Here is a 26,579-nt window from a genome sequence, read left to right as displayed (position 1 = left end):
CTAATCTGCCTTACACCCTCTGCTTAGATATAAAAATTATTCCTTACACCAAAAACTCAGTGTTCAATATCTATAGGTTTTAAATTCTTTCCCAAAATTTAAAAGTTATTTGGTTTCAGTAAATAAGTTAACCTAACATAAAGAAAATACCTCCTAATAAAAGACTTTTATATACACTGCTAAAGACACAGCAAGAAACAGCTCCTGGAAGTTCAAAGGAGAAACATTAAAATTAGAAATTAGGCACATTTTTAAACAGAGTATGATTAATGACTGGGAAAAGAAGCACACAAAGTGGATTCTTTACTTCTTGTAAAACATGTAAGGTCATGCACTTTAGATAATGACAAGAAGACTTTCAGCTATAAGCTAGAAATTACTGAGGAGGAGAAAGCTCAGTTCACATTAGTCAATCACTGTTTGACAATAAGCTACTAGTGTGAAAAAAGACAAACACTGCCCTAGAATTCATCAGCTCAATTATTTCTAGTAACGATGGGGGAAGTATTAGAACGGTGCTGGTAAAGTGCTGCTAAGACATCACTTCAATTATTGTGTGTAATTATGAACGCTTGTGTTCAAAAAAGATTAACTTAGGCTGGAGCAGCTGCAGAGAAGGACTACTAGGAGGATGAGAAGAATGTAAAATATGTCACAAAAGGAGACAGAAAGAGCTTGTTTAGAGAGAGGATGACTGCTATCACTAAATATCACAGGGTTGTAAAGGAGCTGTTTAAGCCAAAAGACAACCATGGGGTAAGAACAAAGGGTTGAAACTGGACTTGAATAAATTTACTCTAATTTAGATCCTTTTTAATCACTAGGCAAATGAAGCATTGAAACAATTTTGCAGTAGGAATTTAGGAGATAAACAACTGTAACCAGCTTTAAGATGGAGCTTAAATCCACACACATTCAAGCTACAGCCTCATTGTCACAGCTCCTGCAGCACCAGGGATCAGAACCAAACTGAAAGGATCCCTCCTGGGGATGGTTCCCTGGCACCACAGGGATCATGTGCCAAAATGGCCAAACCACCCCAAACTGCAGGGCTTGCTGGAAAACCAGCATCATGCTTAAATGGTGACCAAGCCCTGAGGTGATCTTAATAACTTGCCTTCTCTTAAAAAATAGAAAATTATATCTACCTATAAGAAGCCCCATTGCCAGGATTTCTGTTAATGTCAGAAATCTATTTTTAAAAACTAACCACTCACTTATTTTTTCCAAAGCAAAGCTCAAATTATACTGAAAATGCCACGGTTAAGCTGACTTGTACCAAGGTTAATATACATCAAGGCAGTATTTAGATCATGCTGCCAAAAATAAGAATTACCTGGCTATAAAAAGAATATTCACTGTTTCTCTCGTACTTTATGTGAGTAGGGAGCATGGCTTCAGCCACAAAGTCAGCACTGACTAACAGTATTTCAGCTTAATGTTGTCTCCCTTGTTTGCATAACTCCTGGTGCAAGTTCCTTTCTTGTTGTATGTGGAGTGATGAAGCAGAGCTTTAATTGCAATCTAGCTGTGGTATGGCCATGCATTGTTTCCCAAACTCCTTCTGTTTATCATAAAAGGTCATTTCATTGCACTGGTTTCCTGAAACCCTTCGGTTTTATTATTTGTCTTCAGGGCACAAAAATACAGAATCTTCTTATGAAGACTCTAAGCTATTTTCCCTTGCATTAGAATAATTCTTAAACTACTTATATCTTCCTACTATTTCTTGAATGCCTGGTCTAATTAGATTGACACCTTCTCACTTTGTTATTCAGCAAGCTGTAGGACTGCATTTAAGAAAAAAAAAACAACAACCAAACAAAGAAACAAACTGCAAAGAAGATGGGTGGGGATTTAAAGTGCAAATTCCTTCATGTTTAGAATTATTACTAAGTTTAATGAATTCAGTTTTAATTTAATAGCAATAATGATAATACAATATATTAATAATAGTAATTATTATTCACATGAGCAAGGTTTCTTGTTCATGTGGTAACCCATAAAACTATATCTGTGATTATTTCCACTGAAAATATCCTCATTGACTATACCTCATTTTTAACTACTCCAGAGTTCATGGTTTTTTTCCTCTGGTAAAAGTAAGAGATGTTTTGGAGAAAGGGGGGGTTGTGACAAATAAAGTAGTAGGAATATAATACATTTTCCTTTACTAGTAAAAGAAGGAGGATTTTTTTTTTCAATTAAAAAGGACAATGAAAATAAACACAAAACAGGATCTTATTTTTATTAGACTACAATTCATGAAAGTGAGCACTACTTGAGCAAGTTGTAAACATGTTTTCATATTTGGGTGGAATTTTGAAAATTATTGGCATTGCTTTTGAAGATATTTATATTTCATTTATAATAAAAGACCTAATAAAAGCACGGGAGACTCAAAATAAAGCATGCCACAAGATTACAATTGGTAGTGCTGAAGAACTAAGACCCTCTCACAACTGGTCAGCAGATGCCTCTGTTGGAAATTGCAAATGAATTCAGTTCAAAATTAAATGCTTTCTGAATCATTCCCTAGAGACTTGAATCCGGCCCTTAAATACATGTGAGAAACCATTAAATGTGAGTCAATAAAACAATGCATGAAAAGCCACTTGTCCTGGCGAGACTCTTCTACACCAGCTTTTTAAAAAGTACTTCAGAGGGTTTGCAACAGCACAAATTCCACAGCCAGCATAAAACCAGATTGTGTTAACAATAACCTTTCCTCCTTTTTCTCACCCTGTGCCAATGGGGTGACATTAAATACAATTTCACTCAAATACTTTTTAAATAAAAAAAAAGTTGTCCCATGTAATTTCAAAGCCATGTTTAAAGGACACCATAGCTGCACTGCACTTCAGCTGTCCCCAAAGCTGAGCTGTGAAGCTGTTTGTTACCAAAAGCAGACAATACCCTGAGTCTCTGAAGGAGAAAAGCCAGGGTGGGACTCAGCCCCAGGCACAGACAATGCAGACGTGCCTGTGCATGAGTGAGGGGTCTTGGCTCCTCACAGACCCTGGAGGTCAGCCAGCCCATGGCATGGGACATGTGTCCACCTTAGGGCTTCAAATCTCCATGTGTCACCAGCCAAAGAAAACGAACCAGCTGTAGGCTGCCCTTAGCTCCTCCGTGGGGAAGGGGCAGGAAGGGCTCTTATCTGAAGTTTTATTAGCATTTTACTTAAAGGATAAACACCATAGTCTGTTCCTTCTGACCAATTTGTGGGTTTGTGCTTTGGATATTAACTAAAAATGATTAATCAACCTTTAGCACAGGCTGGGGGATGAACAGATGGAGAGCAGCCCTGCCAAGAAGCCCTTGGGGGGGTTGAAGGGAGGAAAGCTGGACATGACCAGCAATATGCACTTGCAGCCCAGAAAGGCAAACATGTCCTGGGCTGCCACCCCAGCAGTGTGGGCAGCAGGGCAAGGGAGGGGATTCTGCCCTTTGCTCTGGTGACACCCCACCTGCAGTGCTGCATCCAGCCCTGGGGTCCCAGCACAGGAAGGACATGGACCTGTTGGAGCAAGTCCTGAGGAGGGACACAAATAATGGTCAGAGGGTTAGAGCACTTCTCCTATGAGGTTATGCTGGGAGAATTGGGGCTGTTCAGCCTGGAGCAGAGAAGGCTCCAGAGAGTCCTCATGGAGGCCTTCCAATACCTAAAGGCAGCCTACAAGAAAGATGGAGAGAAAATCTTCGCAGGAGCATGTAGTAACAAGACAAAGGTGCATGGCTTCAAACTTAAAGCAGGTTTAGTTTAGACATTAGGAAGAAATTATTCTCTGTGAGAGTGGTGAGACACTGGAACAGGTTGCCCAGCCCCTGGAAATGTCCATGGCCAGGATGGATGGGGCTTTGAGCAATTAGGTCAAGTGGAAGGTTTCCCTGCCCATGGCAGGAGCAGTTGGGTCTTTAGGGTCCATTCTACAATGGCTCTGTGATCATGGATTCACCAGATGGAAGCCCTCTGCTTTGGGCCAGAGATACTCTGCCACCAACTTCTTTGTATTAAATTTTTAGTATTCCCATAACATTCTTGAAGTAGACAGCTTTTTTTCTCATGGACTACTGCAGACTTTTAACAAACTTTATATATCTCTTACAATGAGAGCTTAGACCTTAGAAGCTAGATTTCTTGGGAACATCCTGATCAATTAAATTTAAAATGCATCATATGCTTTGAAATCAAAATCCAATGTAGTGAAATATTCCAGTTTACAAAGTCCCTCAGTCTCCATGAGCCAATCTGTCCCACCCCTAAGAGTCCCTTGAATCTAGAGGGGTTTTTTGTGTAAAGTGCTCACCACAACACCCTGCCACAACTGAACATGACAGATGTCTTTCAAAACTCCTCCAGATGAACTGCAGCCAGCATCATAAAACTGCATCTCCAGAAGCACTTTGCATTTCAATCAGTCCTTGGAAAACAGGAGGCATGGTTGTATGTGAATGCCTAATGGAAGAATGCTCAGAAACAGACTGAGGAGATACAACTAGGAGTAGAGCACAGAAGAACCCCCCGAAATTTCCTGGCTTTAAAAACAAAACCAAAAGAAAAAATATCTCCTACTACATTCCTCATAGAAGTTTCCAGGACAGAGAATGTTAGTGAATTTTACATGTCCTGCTCAGCGTATTTAAGTGGAGAACAAATAAACATTTATTTGTCCCATATTAAGGAAAAGTCCTTTAGATTATCACATGTATCTGATAAATTCTTCAGAGCAAATCTGAATTCCATATCCATGCTACATCTTTGCCCAAACTTCCATCAGAAGCTAGCACACATCTCTTTGATAGTCTCAGGGAAAATTGCAGCTAAAGAACATTCCAGTTTATTTGGTTGAAATTTTGGCACATTATGACTGAAGATTTTTTAAAGAGTTCATTACATCTTTGCCCTCCTTAAGCAAAGGTTTTCACAGAGCTGCCTGCTTGAATTATGACTGCTGGGTGGTCACTACTGCCTGTGATATTAGTTATTACATGTTCAGTGATAAATTTAAATCAGTAGATAACAAGGAGAAATCTCTACCAAGACCTTCATCATGGAATTAAAAATAGCAAAATTACAGTTACAGGGAGAAAATGATAAGCTTAATTTATGCTTGTGCTGAGCAAGCAGATGGTGTATTTCAGGAAATTCACTATGCATATCAAAATTAAAAATTTAAACTTAATCCTTCTAAAAATTAAAACTTCCAGGATGAAACAGTTCTTAAAGACTTTTTTTAAGTCTATATTTTGTTAATGTTCATGTTCTTCATCATGAGAGCTAATGCTGTCACCATTTATTGATTCAGCCTTCTAATAATGACATCATCCTTCCAGCCTGTCAGAGACTGTCAAGGTGACTATGATGGCACATGACTGGAGTATGACTCCAGTGTCACAAAATATTTGTGTCAGTGGTTTATCCAGAAACAGGCATATAGCAAATGTCAGAGTGATAGAGAAGAAAAAGACTGACTTTATTAATAAACTGCTATGTGAAATGTTTCATCACTTGCTGTAATACTGCCAGAATAGCCCTGTCAAGTAATTATTTAAATAGTTTTATTTAAATAAACTAGAGCTCAGTGAAAGCACTTTGAACAACGTCACATCTTCCCAAAACACCACAAGATCTTTCAACATTCAGCTATTTAATTTGATGCTATCTGGGAAAAAAAATCCAACCTTTTCACACAGCTGCAAAATATCTTTACTTTCCTCACTGACTACTTGTGTGTCTACTGGATTTCTTTTAAAGATTGTTTTCCTTCAAGCACTCAAACAGCTCAAGCTAAGCCTTATGAAGATACAACTGCTTTGGTTACAAACTCCACCAATTTTAATAATTGCATTATTTTTCATAAGGGTTGAAATGAGGCAAGAAGTACAGGAGATTTTTGATATCCTGAAGTTATAGTTTTGACCTAAAAGACATATTTTCTTTCTTTTCAGAAGCAAAAGTCAGTGTTCAAATGACAATATGTCTACTACATCACCCAAACCAATGAAACTCAAGCAGCAGATGAACTATTAAAGTATTAACACACATATTTTGTTAAAAAAATTTAAACCCATCATTTTTTCTCCCTCTCTTTCAAGAACCTTAAAAAGTAAGGTGCAAAGCCACACCCAGACTGACATGACCACCCTGGAATAATGGACTTCATTCAGTGATGAAATCCAGCAGAGCAGAACAGCAGAACTCTACTCCAGAGAGTAAGGACTTCATGTGAAGGTCTGCACTTTTTCTTCCTGAGGATTTTGTAGGAAGAATGACTGGACTGACAGGCTCCTGTGAGGTGATGCTCACTTACAAGCAGGTGCATTTTAGATACTTTGCAAATTTCACTTCAAACTAAATTCACGTTTTCTAAGCTTAGCAATCAGCAAATACCCCTTTGCATGGGCAAGGTCTTACAGCTTGTGCCACAGCTAAAGGCAGAATCTCTTCTCTCCCCCTGCCAGCAGTGCTGGTGACAGCTGAGCTGGAGCAGCTCAGGGGACACTCTGCCCTTATTCCTATTCCCCAGGAGAGAGAGGAGCTGGCCCTGCTCCCCCTGCCAGCATCAACCTGGGAACCTCCTTCTCTAGTTCACCTAGTTTAGGACCCAATAAAGATGCAGCCCTACCAACCATTCCCTACAAACAGCAATCACCTTTCACTGGTATATTCTTGAACATTGGGATATTCCTTTTAGTAGATTTGGAACAGATTTTTCTTGTGAACCATCTCTGAAAACACACAAATGATTATCAGTCACAACACTGACAAGAGACAAGCAAACAGTGAATTCAGCTGGTGGGACAGGTGATGATCAGGATTTAACAGAGGGCTCCATTTTCATGTAAGCCTGATTTTTCACCACACATAATCAACTCTACTTCAAAATGTGGCAAATTGGCAGATATGGGGGGAACAGCCTGATGACATTTGTTTGTCATAATATGCCAGAAATTAGTTTACAAACTTGTCTTCAAAATTATGACAAAAACAATTTCCAATACCATTTCACATTTGCAACAGGCTTCAACGCATCTTAATTGATGAAGTCCAAGAGCTCAGTAAGTTTTGCCTGAATATGCTATCACATCCTGACAAACATGAAGTGCAAGGAAAATAATAGGCCTAGGACTGCCAGAAAGTCAGGAGAAGGGTCTCTGGTTGATTGTCCCTGCACAACACATGACAATGAGGCATCACAGAACTTGCTCTGGACAAGAAGCAATGCAGGCAGGAACATTGGCAGGGTGAGGTTCATGCAACAATGGGAACAATTGCTTGATCTATTCTTGAGGCACACACAGAGAACACAATTTTAAGATGGCCCAAAATTTCTAGATGATGTCCTTTCCCTCTACTTTATCAAAGATACCCCTCTGTTGCTACAAGTTACCATCAGCTCCAGCCTGTCAATCTTACTGAATGTAGCTCTCAAAGCACAATGACAACATCTTTTGGTGAGGAAAGTATTTTGTTATTGTTAGTGCAATCAATGAAGGCTTAATTCATTTTTCCTTGACTTTTCTGCACTATTATCTGTATTATAATAACAGACATGAACAGTAAGGATTGGGCTGTATTGTGCCAGCATGTCTGTACAGAATAATAAAGAAGACAGTCCTTGCTTTAGAGATCACAGTCTAGCTGGTGAACAAATAGGACAAATGTTATTGCTAAGAAAATAAAACAGTAACAAAAGAGAATTGAGTCTTACATTGACATTTCTCTAATCAAAGGCAAACAAGAATGATTTACCCATTAAAAAAGCACAGAAGATGGATTTTAAGGCAAGATTTAGAATCACAAAATCATTACAGTTAGAAACCATCTCCAAAATCAAGTCCAATTTTTAACCAAATACTAACATGTGCACTTAACCATATCACAAAGTGACACACCTAATAATTTTTTGAACACTTCCAGGCAGAGTAACTCTGCCACTTCCCTGGGGAGACTTTTTCAATGCTTAACTACCCCTCCAGTGAAGAAATTTTTCCTACTACCCAATCTAAACATCCCCTGGTGCAACATGAAGCCGTTTCTCCTTTTCCTGTTAGTTGTTGCCTGGGAGAAGGGACTGACTCCCACCTGACCACCCCCTCCTGCCAGGCAGCTGTAGAGTGACAAGGTGACACCCCTGAGCCTCCTTTTCCCCAGGCTGAACACCCCCAGCTCCTTCAGCTGCTCCTCATCACACTTGTGATCCAGACCCTTCACTGCCCTTCTCTGGACTTGCTCCAGCACCTCAGTGTCCTTCCTGTAGTGAGGGGTCCCAAACCAAACACAGGGTTTGAGGTGTGGCCTCACCAGTGCTGATGGGGACAATCACTGCCCTGGTCCTGCTGGCCACACTGCTGTTGACACAAGCCAGGATGGCACTGGCCTTCTTGGCCAGCCAGGCACACACTGCTCAGGGTCAGCTGACTGTGGAGCAGCACATCCAGATGCTTTTCCAGTGGGCATCAGCTTTCTTACAAAAAATGAAAATCTGGAATGTATTTGTTAACAGCACTCAAAGAGCATTGGTTGAACATTTTAAGTGAAATCAGGATGAAAAGAGGAGAGTGAGGAATAAATGCATATGTCTACATAGATGAGGAGGTATGTACCTATTTATTATATATTATTTTCCATCTACAAGGGGTCTACAATTTGCACAGTTCAAAAAGTGTTTCAAATTACTTTCAATAAATATTAGTATAAATAAAAATCACCAACCCGTCACAATGAATATTTAATGGCTTAATATATTTTGAATGAAATCTTTATCTTATTGTAATCAGGAATATTCTCAGAGGTAGGAGGTATAGCAAAAATGCTGATCAGATGACAAACTTTTACATCAGTTTTTTACTACATGCATTTTATAAAAACTTAGAATGCAATTGAAAAAACAACATTAAAATTCAACTATTCTCTAGCTTTTCCCCATACCATTTTTTGGTCACCAAGTGGGAAAAAAAATGGATTTATCTAAGATCTGAAGAAAACATCAGTACTGAATAAATGTACTTGCAAATTGGACCGAAATTGGCCCCAACACTTCAATTAGCACTCTGGTTTTGGCTGTGTGAAGGTATTTCTAAGGGCATTTTCTAGCTTAAAAACTCCAGGGGCCCCTTTATAAGCACTGGCACATAGAAAATGCTCCTCTGTGTCTCCAGTGCAGTCATCACCTCCATCTCATCCGCAAAGCCTTAAGTGCTGCCTGTAGAATTAAACACTCACCTGCACCCACTATTCAGAGCCCACAAATACAAGCAATTTTACATGTGCCACACTTCTAAGGAGGTTCATTCTCCTTTTCAGCCTTCACCACAAATGCTAGCAGGAGCTACAGGTATATTTAAAAGGTTAAAAGCTTGAAGTATTTTATTTTGAAAGCTTGAATATATTATTTTATTGAAGTATCTACAAAGATATTTGAAAGAAATTGCAGACTAACTTAGAGCTCCTCACCAGATTAGGCAAAACTGGACTTTGCTGTCCAAGAGCTGCTGCTGCTGCTGCCATGGCTGGAGTTAGACAAACCTGACAAGTCCAGGAGAAGTTGCAGAAAAGGATGAAGGTGTTCAGGGTGACTGGACTGGGTGAAACTAGACTAAAACTAGGCCACTTAAAGTGTTTTCTATGTAGGCTCCCTCTCCAACCTTGGTGGAGCATTGGTGGGGCATTGGTGTCTGCCTTACCCAATTACACATGGGGAATTTTCTTTCTCAGCAGTTAAAATATTGGGGGGCAGTTCCTTGCCAGGCAAGCAGGGGTAATTACTGCCTATGCCATGATAATGAATAAATGTTGTATTAATAAAGCTTAAACCCTTTCCACACGGCGCATATGAACAGTCAATCACTAGCAGAAATGCTCAACTTTTGGCCATGAAGATAATTAAGTAGTAATTAAACATTATGACATGGAGACTTTGAAAGTTTTATCATCATGGTTTCCTTACATACCATTTGTAGGTGGAAGTATCTTAAAACTCAAATGTAAACTTTCTTGACCAATGTCAGTTTGGAACCAACTGGCTATTTAATTGACTGTTAACAAATTCTTCAAGATATGACTGCTATACAGATATTTTATCTTGCTGTTAATTGGTAATTATACATTGGCAGAAAAATCACTGTTTCTTTCCAATTATTCCAGAACTCAGTGACTATTTAAACTTTGCTAATTAGCAGCGGAGGGCTGTTACATCTTCTGGGCAAATTGTATTTGATAATCCCTATTAAAATATACATGGCAGTAGTTGACTTGTAACAAAGAAAAAAAAGGAGGGAAAAAAAAGTGGCAGTTCAAAGGGTATTAGATACAGCACAAGGCAAACGGGGGCCTATTAAAATTTCCCCAACTGTTCTAATGAGAATGCCGAGGGTCATTTCTTCCTAGTTTACCATCTGTTTGGTTTCTGGCAAATATCTCTGGTGTGAAGGGAGGGTCCTGGAGCCCATTTGGCTTGTCACAAAGTAAACCAGGGATCTGCAGCAATTTCAGTAAGTTACAGAACTGCACTTCAAAATCAGTAGCATGAACATAGCTAAAAACTTTTTTTTCAGAGCTGTCATTTACCGACTATTCCTTACTTTTTAGAGCTGTGAGCAAGCCCAGAGAGGCAGACTGAGCAGGGGAAGATCTATTTTATAGGCTCACCTAACAAGAAAACGCAACAGTTGGCCTTTTTCCATCTCACAATGCAAGTGGGGGTATTTTCCTTTATATGTCCAAATCTGAAAGCAAAACACTGTCCCAGAAGCATCAGTGTTTGGGCTCAAACTGATGCCAAAACCAAGCCTCTGACAGCTCAAAACCACAAACCCCATCCAGGATCAGGAGGAGCCTTGGATGCCTCCAAGGAATATCCCAGACCCATGTGCCAACAGAGCTGGGGTGTGTTGTCTGTGGTGCCCCCTTGGAGATGACACTGGGTGTCCCCCAGCCACCCAGGCACCCTTTTTGCTTCTTCCTCTGGAGATGAAACCAGCACCACCTACAGCAGCCCTGCCCTAAGACTGCTCCCAGTCAAAAGGGACATGGGACCTGGGAACCACTCTTTTCCTTTTCTCCAGTCCCCAACCCACACAGAACCAGACCAAAACCATCTACAAACTGATATTGCATTACTATGCAATCACATATGGAACCAAAATACCCAGTGAAGGATTATGGGAGGGCTGCTTTAATCCTGTCACAAGGCAATAGAATAGTAAAAAGCAGAGAGTATAAGGTCATTTAAGTAGCATTATATTATATCTGGTGATTGATCTTTCAGAATTATTTTGTATTATTCACTACATTTCAAAGAATATTTGTAACTAATCATTTTTTTAGATCCCAGAGAGTCAATATATTACTTAAAATATATATGATTGTCTTCATGGTATATAAACAAAGAACTGCAAAAGAAAAAAGACTGCAATATAATTTCTCATCTTCTATTTTTTGCCTTCTAGAGGATGCAAGTTCAGGCACTAAAATGTCTCCAGGTAACATCACCCTCCTAGCTTCTTAATAAAGTAGACCACACAGTTAAACAAAACCTAAATGTCATGAGGAGTTTATGACCTCACAGTAGAATGGAGCTATTTTTAAAAGATTGCAAATTACTAGTTGTGTAAACCTACACAGAAAATAAACAAAATATTTCTGTTACCCAATTAGGCCTAGGACAACACTTTCCAGTGTAATCAGAGCTTGGAGTCCACTGTCTCTACCACAATAAAACCTATGGACTTCCAAGAGGACCTTTGCAATTTAGGTTGGAAGGTTAATGCACATATAACTGTTATAATGAAATTATTTTTAATTCCGCATTCACTAAAAGGTACACATCAGTGTAGTCATTATGATTTTGCATAAAATTAGGTTTTGGGTGTGCTTAGCTAGAAAGGCTCATGTTTCCCACCGCAGTTTGTAAGAAACTAATTACACCAAACTTAAATATAATTTGTCGTGTATTTATCATTGAAAAGCTACCAGGGAGCCAGAAAGCCTTGGGAAGCAGTGGGATGAGTGGGGATGCAGAGTGAGTGGCAGGTCAAAGGCAAGCTTTGATGTGCACAGCCCAGCACATCTGTCTGCTCAGCCAGCCTGTCACCAGGATCATCCCGTGTAATGAGACAGATTTGGGTCCTCAGCTCATGGCGCTCCTTATCGCTGCCGAGGGATTAGGCTGTAATCTTCTCCTGTAATTGTGGAAATGATACCCTGCTCCCTGCTTTCCAGGGCACACAGCTTTGGAGGAGCCAGGCAGTATTTTCCTGCCTCTGCCAGAGTGGTTCCCCTCTCACCCACCAAACCATTTATCCTCACTCTCGTTTGCAGGCAATCAGACCCACAACCACATTTGTAGCTAATATTTTTTTTTTTAGTACTCCTGCCTCTCACTTCCCTCTTTTGCATTTGAGCAAAGATAAGCAGTGAGAGCCCCTAAATGACTGTATGGGAAATTAGTCTGGTGGGCTGATAAGCCCCAGAGCACAGCCAGATGACCTGAGCAGTCAAAAAAAGGCCAAACACCAACAAGAAGCCTCAGAGCAAAAGCAGAAGAAAGAAAAAAGCACTGATGGATAAAGAGATCCCACAGAAGTCCAAAATGCGTCTCCATAGACAAACAGGGCGTGGATAAACTGAGAGCTACCAGTGTGACATGTGAAAGGAGGAGACAAAGAGTGGGATTGCCCATCAGCCATCAGAGCTGAAAGATGTGGGAACATTTCCATGTGCACACCACACTGAGGAAAGGAGAGTGGAAATGACACTGAAGAGATGCAGCTGAGAGTATCTGTTGTATCAGGGGGTCTAATGAAGAAAGAAAAGTCTTCTTAAAAGCTATTTTTAAAGACAATTTTTGTGCTAAAGGATCCTCCCAGCTTGGTTTAGTGAAGTTTCAACATATCTACGTTTGATCTCAGTTCTAATTCTAGCTTTACAATTTTAGTTTTACATTAATCTGAATCCAGAAAAAGGCTCAGCCTGGGACAAAACCACTATTAACTTTTATACCCAAGAACTCATATATCTCTCTCCAAGAAATTGTTAGAAGGTTTCCCAAGTAAAAATTTCAACAAGCTTCATATCAGTGTAATCCCACAGAGGAAATCAGGAACTATTTCTTTACCTACATAATATGTACTGAAGAAGAAAGAAAACATAACCCTAAGAATTAAAATGTTTTATCATTTTTTCTTCAAAGCTCCTTGACATGATTAACTGTTTTAACTGGCAATGATTGTGTCTCCATCAACTAACTTCCTGAACTGGTAAAAGGTAATTGTAGTCACAACACAGTTGCTCATGGCACAGAAGAGATATATGTGTACGTTAGGGAGACTTCAAATTGTTGGGCAGTCTGGGAGATTATGATAATCTACTGTGACCTCCTGTGTGAGACAGACAAGAGCATTTCAATGGTAATATTGCAAGGGAGAAAAAAAATATTCTTCCCTGCACCATAAGCAACCACTATCAACCCAATTTCAGAATATTACTATCTTCAGGTTTTAAAGGCACAGCTTTGCCCCCCCTTCCCCCATCTAATCTGTGATAAACCACATAAATCTTTGAATTGAGGTCTCTGAACCTGACTAGTCCTCAACATTAAAAAACCATAATAATTTCCAGCAAGCTAAACTTGAATATCACAGTCGCTTGCCTCAAAGGAGAAACAGCTTCTTTGCTGATTGGAAACGATGACACAACAGATGGATCCAGGGTTTCTGGAAAATGTGCTTTATGTTTTCTTCAGAAAGCAAAACAATGTCACTCCCACCTACCATTTTAATAAACAACATATCAAATACTGTGGAGACTGCTCTATTTTTCTACTGAAAATAGTAGATTTTAAAACATTGTTATTTTTTAAAACTACCAAATAATTTTTAAAAGCATACAATTTACATGCTAAATGCTTTCTGGAAGAGGTCACCTTCCTCATCTCTCACTGCAAAGCAGAGATAGGAAAAGTTTACAGAGCTCTTAGTCCTGGGAGTCATCAGTACATCATAGATTGAGCATTCATATAAAAATGCTTTTGAAAGCCATTGCCATTTTTTCTTTCACTGTTTATTTTTTTACTGTGACTTCAAAGACACTGCACAAGAGCATCATCTGTTATGAAACATTCAGATTGGGTTTTTTTAATCTTTTTACAATATATATATACAGGCTTAGGAAATAGCAAAGAAAAACAGCAAATTGAGACTTATTTAAAGTATTTTTGAACTAACACTATAACACAACTGACCCTACAGTTTACCCACAGAAAGTTAAAAAAAAAAAAATCAGAAATGGCAGTACTTTTCCTCTAACACAGATGGAGACATGCTTAATACAGAGCATCAGATCTCCCCAGGCATGATGTTTGAGAATTTGTATTGATGAGAAAAATGAAGTGGCTCCAACTCTGCATGACTGCTTTTGCATCACTTTGGCTGTTGCATTTTTCCAGCCTGTAGGCTTGGAGCTTCTTTTGCATACAGAACACACATGTCACCACTTTAATTACTGGTTATCTTACAGTGACAAAATGTCGAAGTAACACATCAAGAACCAGAGGATGACCTTTGGCAAGTTAAAGAAGGCCACGCTGTTTTTTCTGTCATATATCACATTACTTTAATATCTGCCTCAATAAAACATCAGCTGGAACAGTCTTATTCTACAAATGTAGATACACATGTAAGGAAAAATACAGACATTCTTTGAAAATGCAGAGAGGTATTTAGGTTCTTAAAATTTTGCTTAATTGTTATTCTTAAATACTTGGTTGTAATGAAACATGACCTGTGTATTTTGCCCAGTGAGTTTGCCATGATCTCCCAATGGTGTGACACAAACACTTATTTTACAGCAAGGTAATAGCTTGGCAGTGACTTGACCATCCCAGAAATTTCACATTGATAATTTCTTTTTGTCTTGCTTACTCCATCAAGTTCTATTCATTCTGTAAACAGTACAATGGGAAAGGAGAAGCAGCAGTACAAATTCTTTCAGAAAAGAGAATATTTCAGTGCCTTTTGTACAAGGCATGAAATACTTGTGCCAGCCATGCTCTTCCCCTCTGAAAGGCTGAGCAGAAAGTCTGAGGTTGATTTGTGGTGTAAGCCACAGAAGCAAAACCCTCCTCAAATTATCCCTCAGCACAGTTTAAATAATGTGCTATTTACATTACATTCTTTCATTTACAAGCTAATGTCTGCCTGCTGGACGACACTCAAATGCCCAGACCACTCATGTTCTATGTGCTTTATAACAAAAGTAAGTACCATGAGAGGTTGTTATGAAGAAAGTACTGAATTCTGACCCAAGCAGACAAATTGGCATTTACACATGCTACTGCAAGTGCAGTGCAGTTGGTGTCCCATATGACTGGTACCTGTTTTTGTACCTTCACCACAGATTGCTTGTTAGGGTCACTGAGTTCCCCCAATTTGAGGAATGTAATTCTCACTATTATCTGTAAGGATATAAAAAAATGCTACCAAATAACAAACTGCTGAGGGTATATCTGTCAATGACTTGCACAAATTTAGAAAGGATTATTTTAAAAATGTTTGTCCTTAGCACAGCTGCTACTGCTGAGGGCTACAGCAGGACCTGAAATACATGATAATTTTGCAAAGCCTATCATATCCCTTTTACTACAATTCTGCTGTTTGGACATGGTAAATAATTTGCTGTATAAAATATCTTGACCAGAATTCTGGTTTTAAGGATGATGCTGTTAACTGAATGGAAAAATAGGTTGACATAAGCTTAAAGGAAACAGGTTTTCAGCCCAAGAAACACTTAGAGGCTTTGGGCTAAATGCCTCACTTTATGCAAAATGTCACACAACTTAGAAATGGCTGTTTAAAACAATTTATCTGCTGAGACTTTTCTCTCTTAAAATTTATATTCAGCATACTAATACCAGTGCTGAGCAAAGGTGAAGATGAAAGTGGCACAAGAAGAAATAAAAGCTGCCACTGCCTCATCTCATTGACTCCCACTGACTTCCACATATAATTGATAACTCAGTCTAAATTAACCTATTCCAGTAACTGTGATGCTACTAATATTCTCTGTACAGCAAAGTACTCATTACCCTGGGTTGTAGAAGGCAAATTGCATTGGACTTACCAAATCCAAAAGCACTGGAACCACCAACACTCTGGGATGCCTGAACACTGGTAGATGTGTAGAGCCCAGTTACCAGTAAGCCATCAAAGAAGGTACTTGTCGAAATAGTCACTGAAATGAGAGAAATAAAACATAAATTTAAGCATAAAACGTAAATACCATGGTTAAGATCCTACACATGTTCTGTGAGCAGGGCCTTGCTCTTGAATGAGATCCCATCATACAGTGGGATCCATCTGAATTCCCCAAATATTTACGCTACTTTTACTTCCAGTTGGTGCTTGGGAAGTTGCCTTTGCCAGGAGCATAAACTGTGGTATTCATGAAATGCACAATGAGTTAGAAAATAATGCACTGGATTATATGGCTTGTAAGCAATTGTCCAGACATTAAACTGTAATAAAAGCAATGAAATAACCAGGATTATGGTACTGTTCTTTCTGGTTCTAAATGGAGTGCCAAGTTACAGTTATCATGCTTCTTACAGTATTGTACTTTTAAGTTATATGGGCATCTGAGACATTTGAATGTGTGTATTTAAATGGCTCAGGAATGCATTTTTAAGAGATTCTTAAGTAATAGCAGAAAATATCCAAATAGCAACTATTGTAATACTGGAATCTGTACATTCTTTGTTAGAATTGACAATTCTTGCAATATTCATTCAATCCTTGTAAACACTAATTTTTGTATTTTTACTTTGGTGTGTCCAACAAGGTAACCCACAAGGGAAGCCAGCTCTAACACCTGTTTGGATCTCAGCAAAGCTTTTGATACTGTCTCTGACAGGAGCCTTCAGGACAGGGTCTCCAGCACACAGCTGGCCAAACACATCACTGACTAACAGGTTGGGCACAAAGGGCTACAGTGACTGGGGTGACAGCAGACAGGGGACCTGTCACTAGTGGGGACTCCACAGGGCTCCATCCTGTGCTCTCCAGGCCCTGTGCTCTTCCACGTCTTCATAAATGATTTGGGCATAGGACTGGAAGGGATATTGAGCAAGTCCAGAGGGGATACAGGACAGGGAGGAGCTGTTGACTCCTTCAAAGGCAAGAGGCCCTGCAGAGAGACCTCCACAAATCAGAGGGCTGGGCAGTCACCAATCACATGAAGATCAATAAACCAACAAAAAGCTCTCTCTGCTGAAAAAGAGTTTTATGACTTGTAACCTCACACACTGAAGATGATCCAGACCTCAGTTACCACACTCATTCTGCTTCATACCTCAATCCTTTTTGTTCCCTTAACTTGGAGAGATCACTGCTTGTCAGGGGTTGCTGATAAACTCTGATCACCCCCTAAACCACATTCTACCGCCTTTTATTTCCCTCTTGTGGGAGACACCATGAGCCAGTGACTGGCCAGGAAACTGGAGCAAAGTACTCTGAGGTGGCTGCTGGACATTCATTGGTGATACACATTCAGCAGAGAAACTGATGGGTTTCTTATGTCTTAATAGTCAGTGTTTCCTCTGTGATGCACCTTTGCCTTAAAATTAGTGTTTAATATTTTTAAAAACATAAAAATGTTGATAGTAGTTTAATTTACTTTGAGCAGAGGAACAGCATTTACCATGTTTAATTTATTCTTCAACTCTTTGTATTTAATTATATGCTTTTCTTTGATTATTCAATACTAACTGAATAAACCCTGAATCCAACTTTTCTGCTTCCATGACTCCAAACTTCAGTGTTTTGCAATAGACACTTCCCTGAATTCAGAGCCATATGTTCAGCTTTTAAGAACAGGCTACTTCTGATAGATGTTAAAAGAACAGCAAAAGACTCTAGATTTTTTTTAAAAATAAAAGATGTATTAGGGAGAGTAAAATCAAATCAAACAAGCAAACAATGAATTTTTTCTGCATTTGATGATGAAGTGGTGAATAATACATGACCTTTTCCTCCCTTTATGCCTTTAAACCAACAAAGAGGCAAAACATATGTTGAAAAGTATGCCTATGTGTTATTTTTGAAGACTTGGCAAAAGAGTCAGTGAAAAGCACTGATAGAAGGGCACTGGGCCAGTACTTTGCTGCCATTTTGTTTCCCTGTGGGGAAGCATCTTATTCTTTCCTGGATAGGATATAATGCAAAAGCCTACTGTGAACAGGTGACCAGTTTCTCTGTGGGAAAGAAGTGATATTTCACAATGCCTGTATTTGACTTTGGACATATTTGTATGATTGTCAACCCTCATTTTACATAAGCATCTAATAGGTCAATTTTTATTGTTGAAAAATTTCCAACACAGTGTGGCTCCCTCATTAAGCCTCTGGGAAACTGCATAAGGCCTCTAGCACATTTTTTAAAAACAGAGCACTAGGCTGTTATTACACAAATGTCATACATTTCAGAATAATTCCATAGTTGTTCAAGAGGAAAAAAAAAAAACCCACGACATTCTCAGTGATGATTTTTTTTTCCCTACTCACCAGTGAAATACATCAAATTCCCATAAAATGAAAGAAAACACACACTATGCCAAGTGATAATGACCAGGAACAGGAAAGCTGTGATAATGCACAGCCAAGCAATAGGACTGTGATTTTATATAGGGGCTAGGGCCTGTTACTGCGGGGTCCTAAATTCCTCTTCCAAAAGAAGTTTCCCTTCACCAGGCTTTGTTTGTGCCTTTACACTGCCTCATATGTAGTTGATGTCAAATATCTGTCACTACAGGAGCAGGGACCAATGTCACGACCCACTGGGACTTTGGAAAACATCTGGAAGGACACAGAGCAGCCAGGGCTGGCAGGCAAGGGGCTGCCTGTGGCACCCAAGGGACAAAACAGCAGCAGGTGTCACCTACAAGCCTGAGCAGGCACTGCTCCATCCTCCACAAGACCCTTCTCTGGGAGGAGAATTGGGTGAGTGAAGAAGCAGTGAGGAGGTCTTCCTGTCTCTGGGGACTCAGTGGCTGGGCAGGGTGAGCTGTCCCCTCTGCCACCCCTCCCATCTGCTGCTCGGGGACAGGCAGGGACCCTCCTCTCCACCTGCCTGACCCCTCACACCAGAGATGGCAGCGCACAACACAAGGTGCAGGTGGAGGCAGAAAGCCTTTTCAATGGTCCAGTAGGAGGGACTGAGAACATCTCCCCAAGAAATGCACGAGGGACAACCTACTCACCAGACAATATCACACTGCAAGTTTTAGAGGCAATCATGGCAACTGCTTTAAGAGTTGCTCAACACTTCCTTCTGTTTTCAGTTCCTGAGCTATCTGCCAATTTTCACCCCCTTGGACTCTTTGGGCTGGTTTGTTTTTCATGGTGTCTCCCTAAGACTGATTTAATTATTTAAGGAAGAAGGAATTTCAGTCAAAACATTTCATTTCTGAAAGGAGGTTAGAGGAGAATATGTTGCCCTGGATGAAAAATTCCACTGTCTTTTGCTTTCATCAACTCTTTGCTCTGAAGTGCAAGAGTGCTCCTCCAAGTTAGGACAAATTATATTTTATATATATACACACACACAAAAAAAAATCAGAGTTCACATATGCTCAACAGAGACATTTTCATTTTTAGTGTCTAAATATTTCTGCAGACTCTGTCCTCACTTAGTACTCTTAGAGCACTCTCTGACTAATAAAAGCTCAGTGAAAAAAGTCCCATGAAAAATATTTCAGTCCAGCTCTACTGCTTCATTGGAGCAGAAGTGCTTTGTGGAGACATCATTTCTGATGACATTTTGATCTGGAAAGTTTCTCAGTATTTTAAAGCAGGAAGTCATATCTGCTGGCTGGAGAGAAAGGGGAAAGAGAAAAGGGTTTTTTATCAAAAGTCTAAGCCTTCTGTGACAAGACATCAATTCATCAAAATCCCACTTCTGGAAACGCTGAGAAATGTGCAAAATGTCACAAAAACAAAGTTGCTCCAAAAGTTTGACCAATACCATCACCAGTATCTTCAACTTAGGAGAAAGAAAAGCAGACCTGAGGGCAAAAGTAAACTAGGATGGAAGAGGTGGTGATGAACCAGTGCAGTGAATTTTTTGAGAAGAAGTGGGGAGTGATAGGGGTGAGGGGACCACAGCTGGAGAAAGTAGCCAAGAGAAGGTGATGAAAAGCAGATGGGACCTGCACATTCAGCCTGGAAACCCTAGAAAGGTTCAATATGAGGGACTCACGCAATAACTGGGAAGAGAGACCAGGTTTAAAACCCAACAGCAGTGTGGGTCAGCCTCACACGCTGTCAACAGCCGCAAAAGCAGTCCACTGTGTACTCTTAATCCACCTTCTGAACCAAGTGGAGTGTTTGCATGAAGGATGTGAAACATTCCTGTCCACAACACACGTGGATAGGAATACATGGATCAGTGAATAACTCCAGTTTATTTTCTAAAAGCCTAGGAAATGGCTCCATGAAAAAGAAATCGTATTGGCTCTGGGAAGTATCCTCTGGTGCTGCTCTTCCCTGCCCTCCTTTCTGTACTATGACAGCGGTCACAAAATGTGGTTTTGAGAATCATGAGGCCCTCAGTTCAATTTTCCACCCAAAATCAGGGGAGTGGCAGACTGCAGCTCCTGCACCCTCAGCACACACCCGCTGCTGCGCTCGGCTGGTTTGGCAGCACACAGCCTGCCTCCCCCTGCCCAGGCCACCACCTCTGGGAAGCTTTGGTGCTATTCCCTTGGCAAAAGAAGGGCTGCAGCCTTTTCTGGAGAGGCTTTTCCTTTTGTACAGGTTTCTGTGAGAGGCCTGGTGCGTCCCGTGGGAGAGGGAACAGCAGAGCCCCTGGCAATGCCAGGAGCTGACACGTCTCGAGGAGGAAGCAGGTCAGGCTGGCAAAGATGCTGCTGAAATTATACTACAGGTGAATGTAGCAGCATAACAGGAAAGACAAAATGGGGTTTGAACTCTAGCTATAGTCAAATATTTCTAGGAAATTAATCCTATTCCTATGATTTTCACTGTTTTCCAGTGCTGTATGCCACACATACCTCATACCATTATAGAAACCTATTAATCAGTGTAAGTAACTGCATTAAATTTGCCTTAAATTCTCTCAAGGGACTGATCTACTTTGCAAAAAGGCTGTATTTTGAATGATATTCAAAATACTCAAAATATAGCCAATGCATCTGAACTGTAAAAAGTGCCAGGTGGAGGAAGGAGATCTCAGGAGAGAGCTGCCACAGGCAGGTCTTACCTATTTTGGTTGTTCAGCACCACCTGAATGTCACTAAGAGGGCTTGTCACTAAGAAAGACACAGAAATTCCACAGAACTTGTAGCTGCTGTTGATGACAATCACAGAGCACAAGAAGGAATTGATAAAGGCAAAGATCTTTGATGCCCCACACACTTCTTCAGTGAGTCAAGACACAGCCACAGTGTAAAACTGCACTTCTGTGTACCATAGGGAAAACATAAAATAATTCTGGTATGTGAAATGGAGTCACCACAGACAGTGGACTTCCTGATATGAGGCTTTCTTGCACCAAAGCAATGACAGGCACTTTTTAATGTTCTTCTCAAGGTCAAAGCCAGTTCCATACAACAACACTAATATTGCATCACCACACACCTGAGTCATGACTGGAAAATATCCTCTTAGGAAATAAATTATTTATACTGAAGTAATGCTTTTGGGTTTGTTTTTTTTGGCTTCACTTCTAAAAAAGTGTACAAGTCTGCAAGTCAGGTGTGCAGTGGCACTGAGAGGCCTCTGTCCCTTCAGTGCTGCAGCATCCTGCTAAAGGAATGGAGACTAACATCACTGCAGCAAAGACTCAACACCACACCACACTCACAGAGTATGCTGAATTGAAAGGGAACCACAAGAATCATCAAAGTCCAGTGTAGGCGGATTCGTGGACGGCTGGGACAAGGAATTCTGCTCTCCTGAGATATTCTAGAACACGTGGTTTTATTGCAAGGGTCGTGGGTAAAAAGGCCCTGCCTTCAGCCACCAGCCTGGGCTGGAGGGAAATCCCAAAGAGAGGGAGAGAGAACAGCAGGGTGAGAGCTGAGAGAGAAGGGAGTGAGAGAGCAAAGGGCAGGGGGAAGAGAGCAGGAGAGAGCAAGAGTAGGGGGAAGAGGAAGGGTAAGAGAGAGAGGTCCTTGTTACAATCCATTATATCTCCTTTTGTGATGAATATTCTAATTTACAGTGACCAACCAATACAATACACAAAATCCTATAGAATCTACATACAGCCTATAAGAACTACTGTATTACCATACTGTGTTATATTTTAAATTCTAAAAACTACTCTTTAGACTTCTGTTTTGCTATATTGACCTTTGGATCCCTTAGCCAGCAGAAAGGTATTGTTCAATCAAAAGGGATTCTCCTTCAGCTGGCTAGCCTATTGTTTTCAGGTTCTATAGTAACTAAGACTCAGTATCCTACAACTCAAAGTCAGCTTCCATTTCTATTTCAATTATAGGTTTCATATTGTCAGAATCTTTTGCTAAGCAATCATATTTATAAGATTTCTCTGATTCATCTTCCCCAACAGTCCAGCTCCTGGCCCTGCACAGCATCATCCCCAAGAGTCTCAACGTGGGCCAAAGAGTTCAAACACTTCTTGAACTCAGGCTGGAGCTGTGACCACTGTCCTGGGAGCCAGTGCCCAGCCACCCTCTGGGTGAAGAACCTTTTTCTCATACTGAACCTAAACTCCCCCCAACACAACTTCAGGCCACTCCTTCAGGTCTTGTCCCCACAGATCAGTGTCTGTCCCTCTGCTGCCTCTCATGAGGAAGTTGTAGACTGCTATGTGCCCCCTCAGTCTCCTCAACACAGGGAAGATGCTCTTTGTCCCTTCCCAAGTTTGTTCCCTTTTTAAGCATTGGAACCTTTCTGCCACCCTCCTTCAATGCCAAACACAAGTGACCCATCCAGGCATGAAGAGCACTCAGGGCACAGATAATACCAAGTCCAAATCCTTAAAATACCAAACCACTCCTGAAATGGCAACCACAGATTAAATTGCTAGCAAGAAGAGAATAAACCCTGATGCCTTATTTAAAAGCAACTGTCAAGACACCACTGTGATTAGAAATCTATAAATACTCAGGTAGAATTTTACAGGTATGCTTTCCAAATGGGGTGCTCATAAATGTGCTTATAAGTGAATGGTGGAGAATAAACTGTCACAAGACTCAAGAAATTGTATATACTGAATTGCACTCAGAACCTTATTACTAAAAAATAATTTTTTAAAAGGCTAGTGAAATGCATGTTGACATCAAACTAATTTTTATGGCTCACAGACATAATTTGCTTTCACAAGAACACAAAATAGAGAAATTCATAATTATACAGCTATTTCAACTCTGAACACCAGGCAGACATGCAAGAACAGTATGAATCACAGGTCTACACATCATTCAGCAACAAAAGCAGAAAACCCACAGGATTCTTACTCATACTTGTTTTGATTTTCCCCAAGTAGGTGGAAGAAAGCAGAAAAAAGACATTTCAGCATGGTTAAGTAAACAGAAGTGCAGTCTTACAACTGCAAGCATTCTCACTTGGTTTTCTGAGGCCCACAGCCAAAGCACTTAACTCACAATAACACACCAGTGAGCTTTTTGTGAAGCTCCTGCATGGAACACCATCATCTCTAACCTTTGGTGCCCTCACCAGTAATTCCAGTTAGCAATTACTCTTGGAAAGAGGGCAGTAAAAATGCACAAGTTTTGAACTCTGTACTAGACACTTTAAAAATCTGATCTGGCCCTGCTTTATGTTACAGTATAGGTTCAGTTCTTGTGCCCCATGCTCCATCAAATCTCTGACTCTTCATGGCTTTTTAAATCCTTTCCTAAATTGGTAATGAGCAACAGAGAACTGAAAATAGATTGCAGATGCATGGCAAGATGTCTGTGACATGATATCCAGAGACATCATTTGTCATTGATGCAAAGAGTGGCCTATCAGCCTTGTGAAGGAACTATTTGCATAGAGATTACTTATATTTTGAAAGTTCATAACAAGACCATGACAATGACATCAGCAGCAATATAAAGAGTGTTTATTCTTATGTCCTAAATTATAAGGAATTGGTCATATTTGTTTACATGGTCCAAGATGCTTCAGAGCTGCCATCTCACTGAAAGTGAAGAGTCCCATGGTTAAACCTGTGAAGAGACTTCCACTGTGAGATCACAGAGTCTGACTTCCTATGTATCAAAATCTCTAACTTAAATACATTTCTGACCATATTCAAAGCCACCAGAAGCTTGGCCACGTGGAGCAGAGAGGTGCTCTGTTCCAGCTGGCATCACCAAACATGTTGGCACAGCCCAGAGACCTGACAGAGGAGAGGTAAGACTGGCTGCTGTCATAGCTGCCTGCTTATAGCCAACAGATGGGCAATTAAGACTCTCAGCTAGGCAAGACGATTCAAATCTGAATTTCCCAACAAAATATTGCTTTAAAATGTTTTCAACTCCAGTGCCTGTGTGGCCCAGCCAGTGTCCCTCAGCAGCAAGCATTGTATTTTGTATGGGAAAAAGGGAATACCAGCTGGCACAGAGAGGCACGTCCTCTCTTCCTTTTGGGGCAGCTTTCTTGGAAGGAGAAGATGGAGGTTTCAGTCAGTGGCCCAGTGAATATGTGCTACTGCTATATAAAGCTCCAGAGAACATCACATCTATTTATGGCACCCCATTTAGGCTGTAAATCTCACCCTAATGTTGATGTTTAAAACAGACCAGATGAATCACACTCCAGAAATGTCTGATTCTCCTCACTGACTATAAAGGGAGCCCAGACTGTAAAGCTCAGCTGTAGATGTCAACACTGAAGATGACTAAACTGAGATTATTCCCACCAAGAGCCATTCACAGAGAGTAACTTAATTATCCAATTCCTATTAAAATGTCCGACTATCGCCCACATCAGAGGGAACTGAGCAGGAATTAAACATCCCAGAACCCAGAGCTCACCCAAGGACATCAGAGACAAGGACAATCTTTATATTCTTTCTCGTGTTATGCCAAACATATCACTAATGCTTAGCAACTTAGCAAGCCCTTGTAGTACCAAAACACTCCAAAGGGTATCAGCAAATGTCTGTTATTCCATTTGATAATTCACAGGGGTCTGAATGGCATCAATGGAGTTTAAGAAGTCAACACAATAACCTGCATAGGAAACAAAATGTGTTTCACTAAAATGTATATCAGCTATGTCACTAAAAATTTAACCACTGAGTTAAATTGTGTGCCATAGCCAAAACAAGAACAATCACCAAAATACTGTTTCCTGTAATGATTGAAAAGGACAGTTATTTATAGTTTTATCTTGAGAAACACAAACCCAATCATACTATTTATTGAAATGCGCCTCCTGGCAACAAAATATTGTAAACATGAGAGTCATCAGCATAACATAAAAGCCAGTAAAATATGCTTTAACAGTATTTACATGATGGTTTGACTCAAATGATCGTGAAATGTGTTTTGAATTTGCACTAGTATATTATTTCTCTCACCCAAAGTCCCAGGAGAAGATGGGAAGAGATGACCATCATTCCCAGACCTCAGCAGCTACACAGGGCATGAAACAAGCCTGGTTACTGGTGTATGTAGGAGCTATCTTCTGTCTTTATTGAGCAACCACCATTCTTCTTATTAAGTTTTGAAGCCAAATTCTATCATGCTTCTATGAAAAGCACCAATATAAAATTGTTCTTAAAAGCAGATTAAATGTTACTGTGATTACCTTTTTATCACTCCAAGCCTGAAAATATTGACCCCCATTTTGAAGCTTAATCTTCTTTTTAATGCCTTTCAAGTTTATGTGAGGTTGCCTGCTTGATACCCATACATGAAAATTTCATATTGTTGGCTGTGCTCTCAATAAATTATTTAGATGGTTTGAATATTTCTGCACTGCGTGGATTTTCAGAAGAGTTTGGCAAATCCTTTTATTCTGCTGTCCTCAAAAGACAAACAACCTCTCAATGCACAGTTAACAATAGCATTAAAATAGAAAATGAAGGCTGGCTTGAAAAGAGAGCAAGTATAATTATCGACCAGGGATTTATTATAACTCAGTAATACTTAAACATTTGCAAGAACTTTTGTCTTAATTCCAGCTAAGGAAGCACACCCTCTAACACCAGATTGTTGAACATGTTTACCTCAGGCTAAAATAACACAAATCCTCTTACAGACACATGAATTATGAGGAGCAAATATCATGAAATGCAGCAGTTCAAGTGATGCTGGAGATGAAGGAGGCACCTGGATGCCCAGGACTTGAAAAGGTTCACTGTTCTCTGGGTGAAAAACTGGGTGTCTGAGCCCAAAGTGTGGTGGCCAGTTGCAAGTGGTGTTCCCCAGGCCCAGTATTGGGACCACTCCTTTTTAATATCTTTATCAACGACCAGGGTGAGGGGATTGAATGAACCCACAGTCAGTTTATACTTTTACAACTTCAGGAGACAAGGAGCTCCACCATTTATTTATATAATGTACAAAAATGGTTTTTTTT

At 40.1% G+C, this 26,579-nt stretch overlaps 1 protein-coding gene across 1 annotated transcript in view; it reads right to left on the bottom strand.

Annotated features, from left to right (window-relative positions):
* Positions 1 to 26,579, bottom strand: part of RELN (reelin) — a 287,001-nt gene that overhangs the window by 215,114 nt on the left and 45,308 nt on the right. The window contains exon 4 of the mRNA XM_066319238.1: positions 16,124 to 16,234. Coding sequence (XP_066175335.1) covers positions 16,124 to 16,234 — 111 coding nt within the window. The remainder of the gene's footprint in view (positions 1 to 16,123; positions 16,235 to 26,579) is intronic.

This window comes from Sylvia atricapilla, chromosome 5 (assembly GCF_009819655.1).
Source record: "Sylvia atricapilla isolate bSylAtr1 chromosome 5, bSylAtr1.pri, whole genome shotgun sequence".
NCBI classification, from domain to species: domain Eukaryota; kingdom Metazoa; phylum Chordata; class Aves; order Passeriformes; family Sylviidae; genus Sylvia; species Sylvia atricapilla.
Note: the sequence above shows the minus strand (reverse complement) of the source record. Positions and strands in the feature narration are given on the sequence as shown.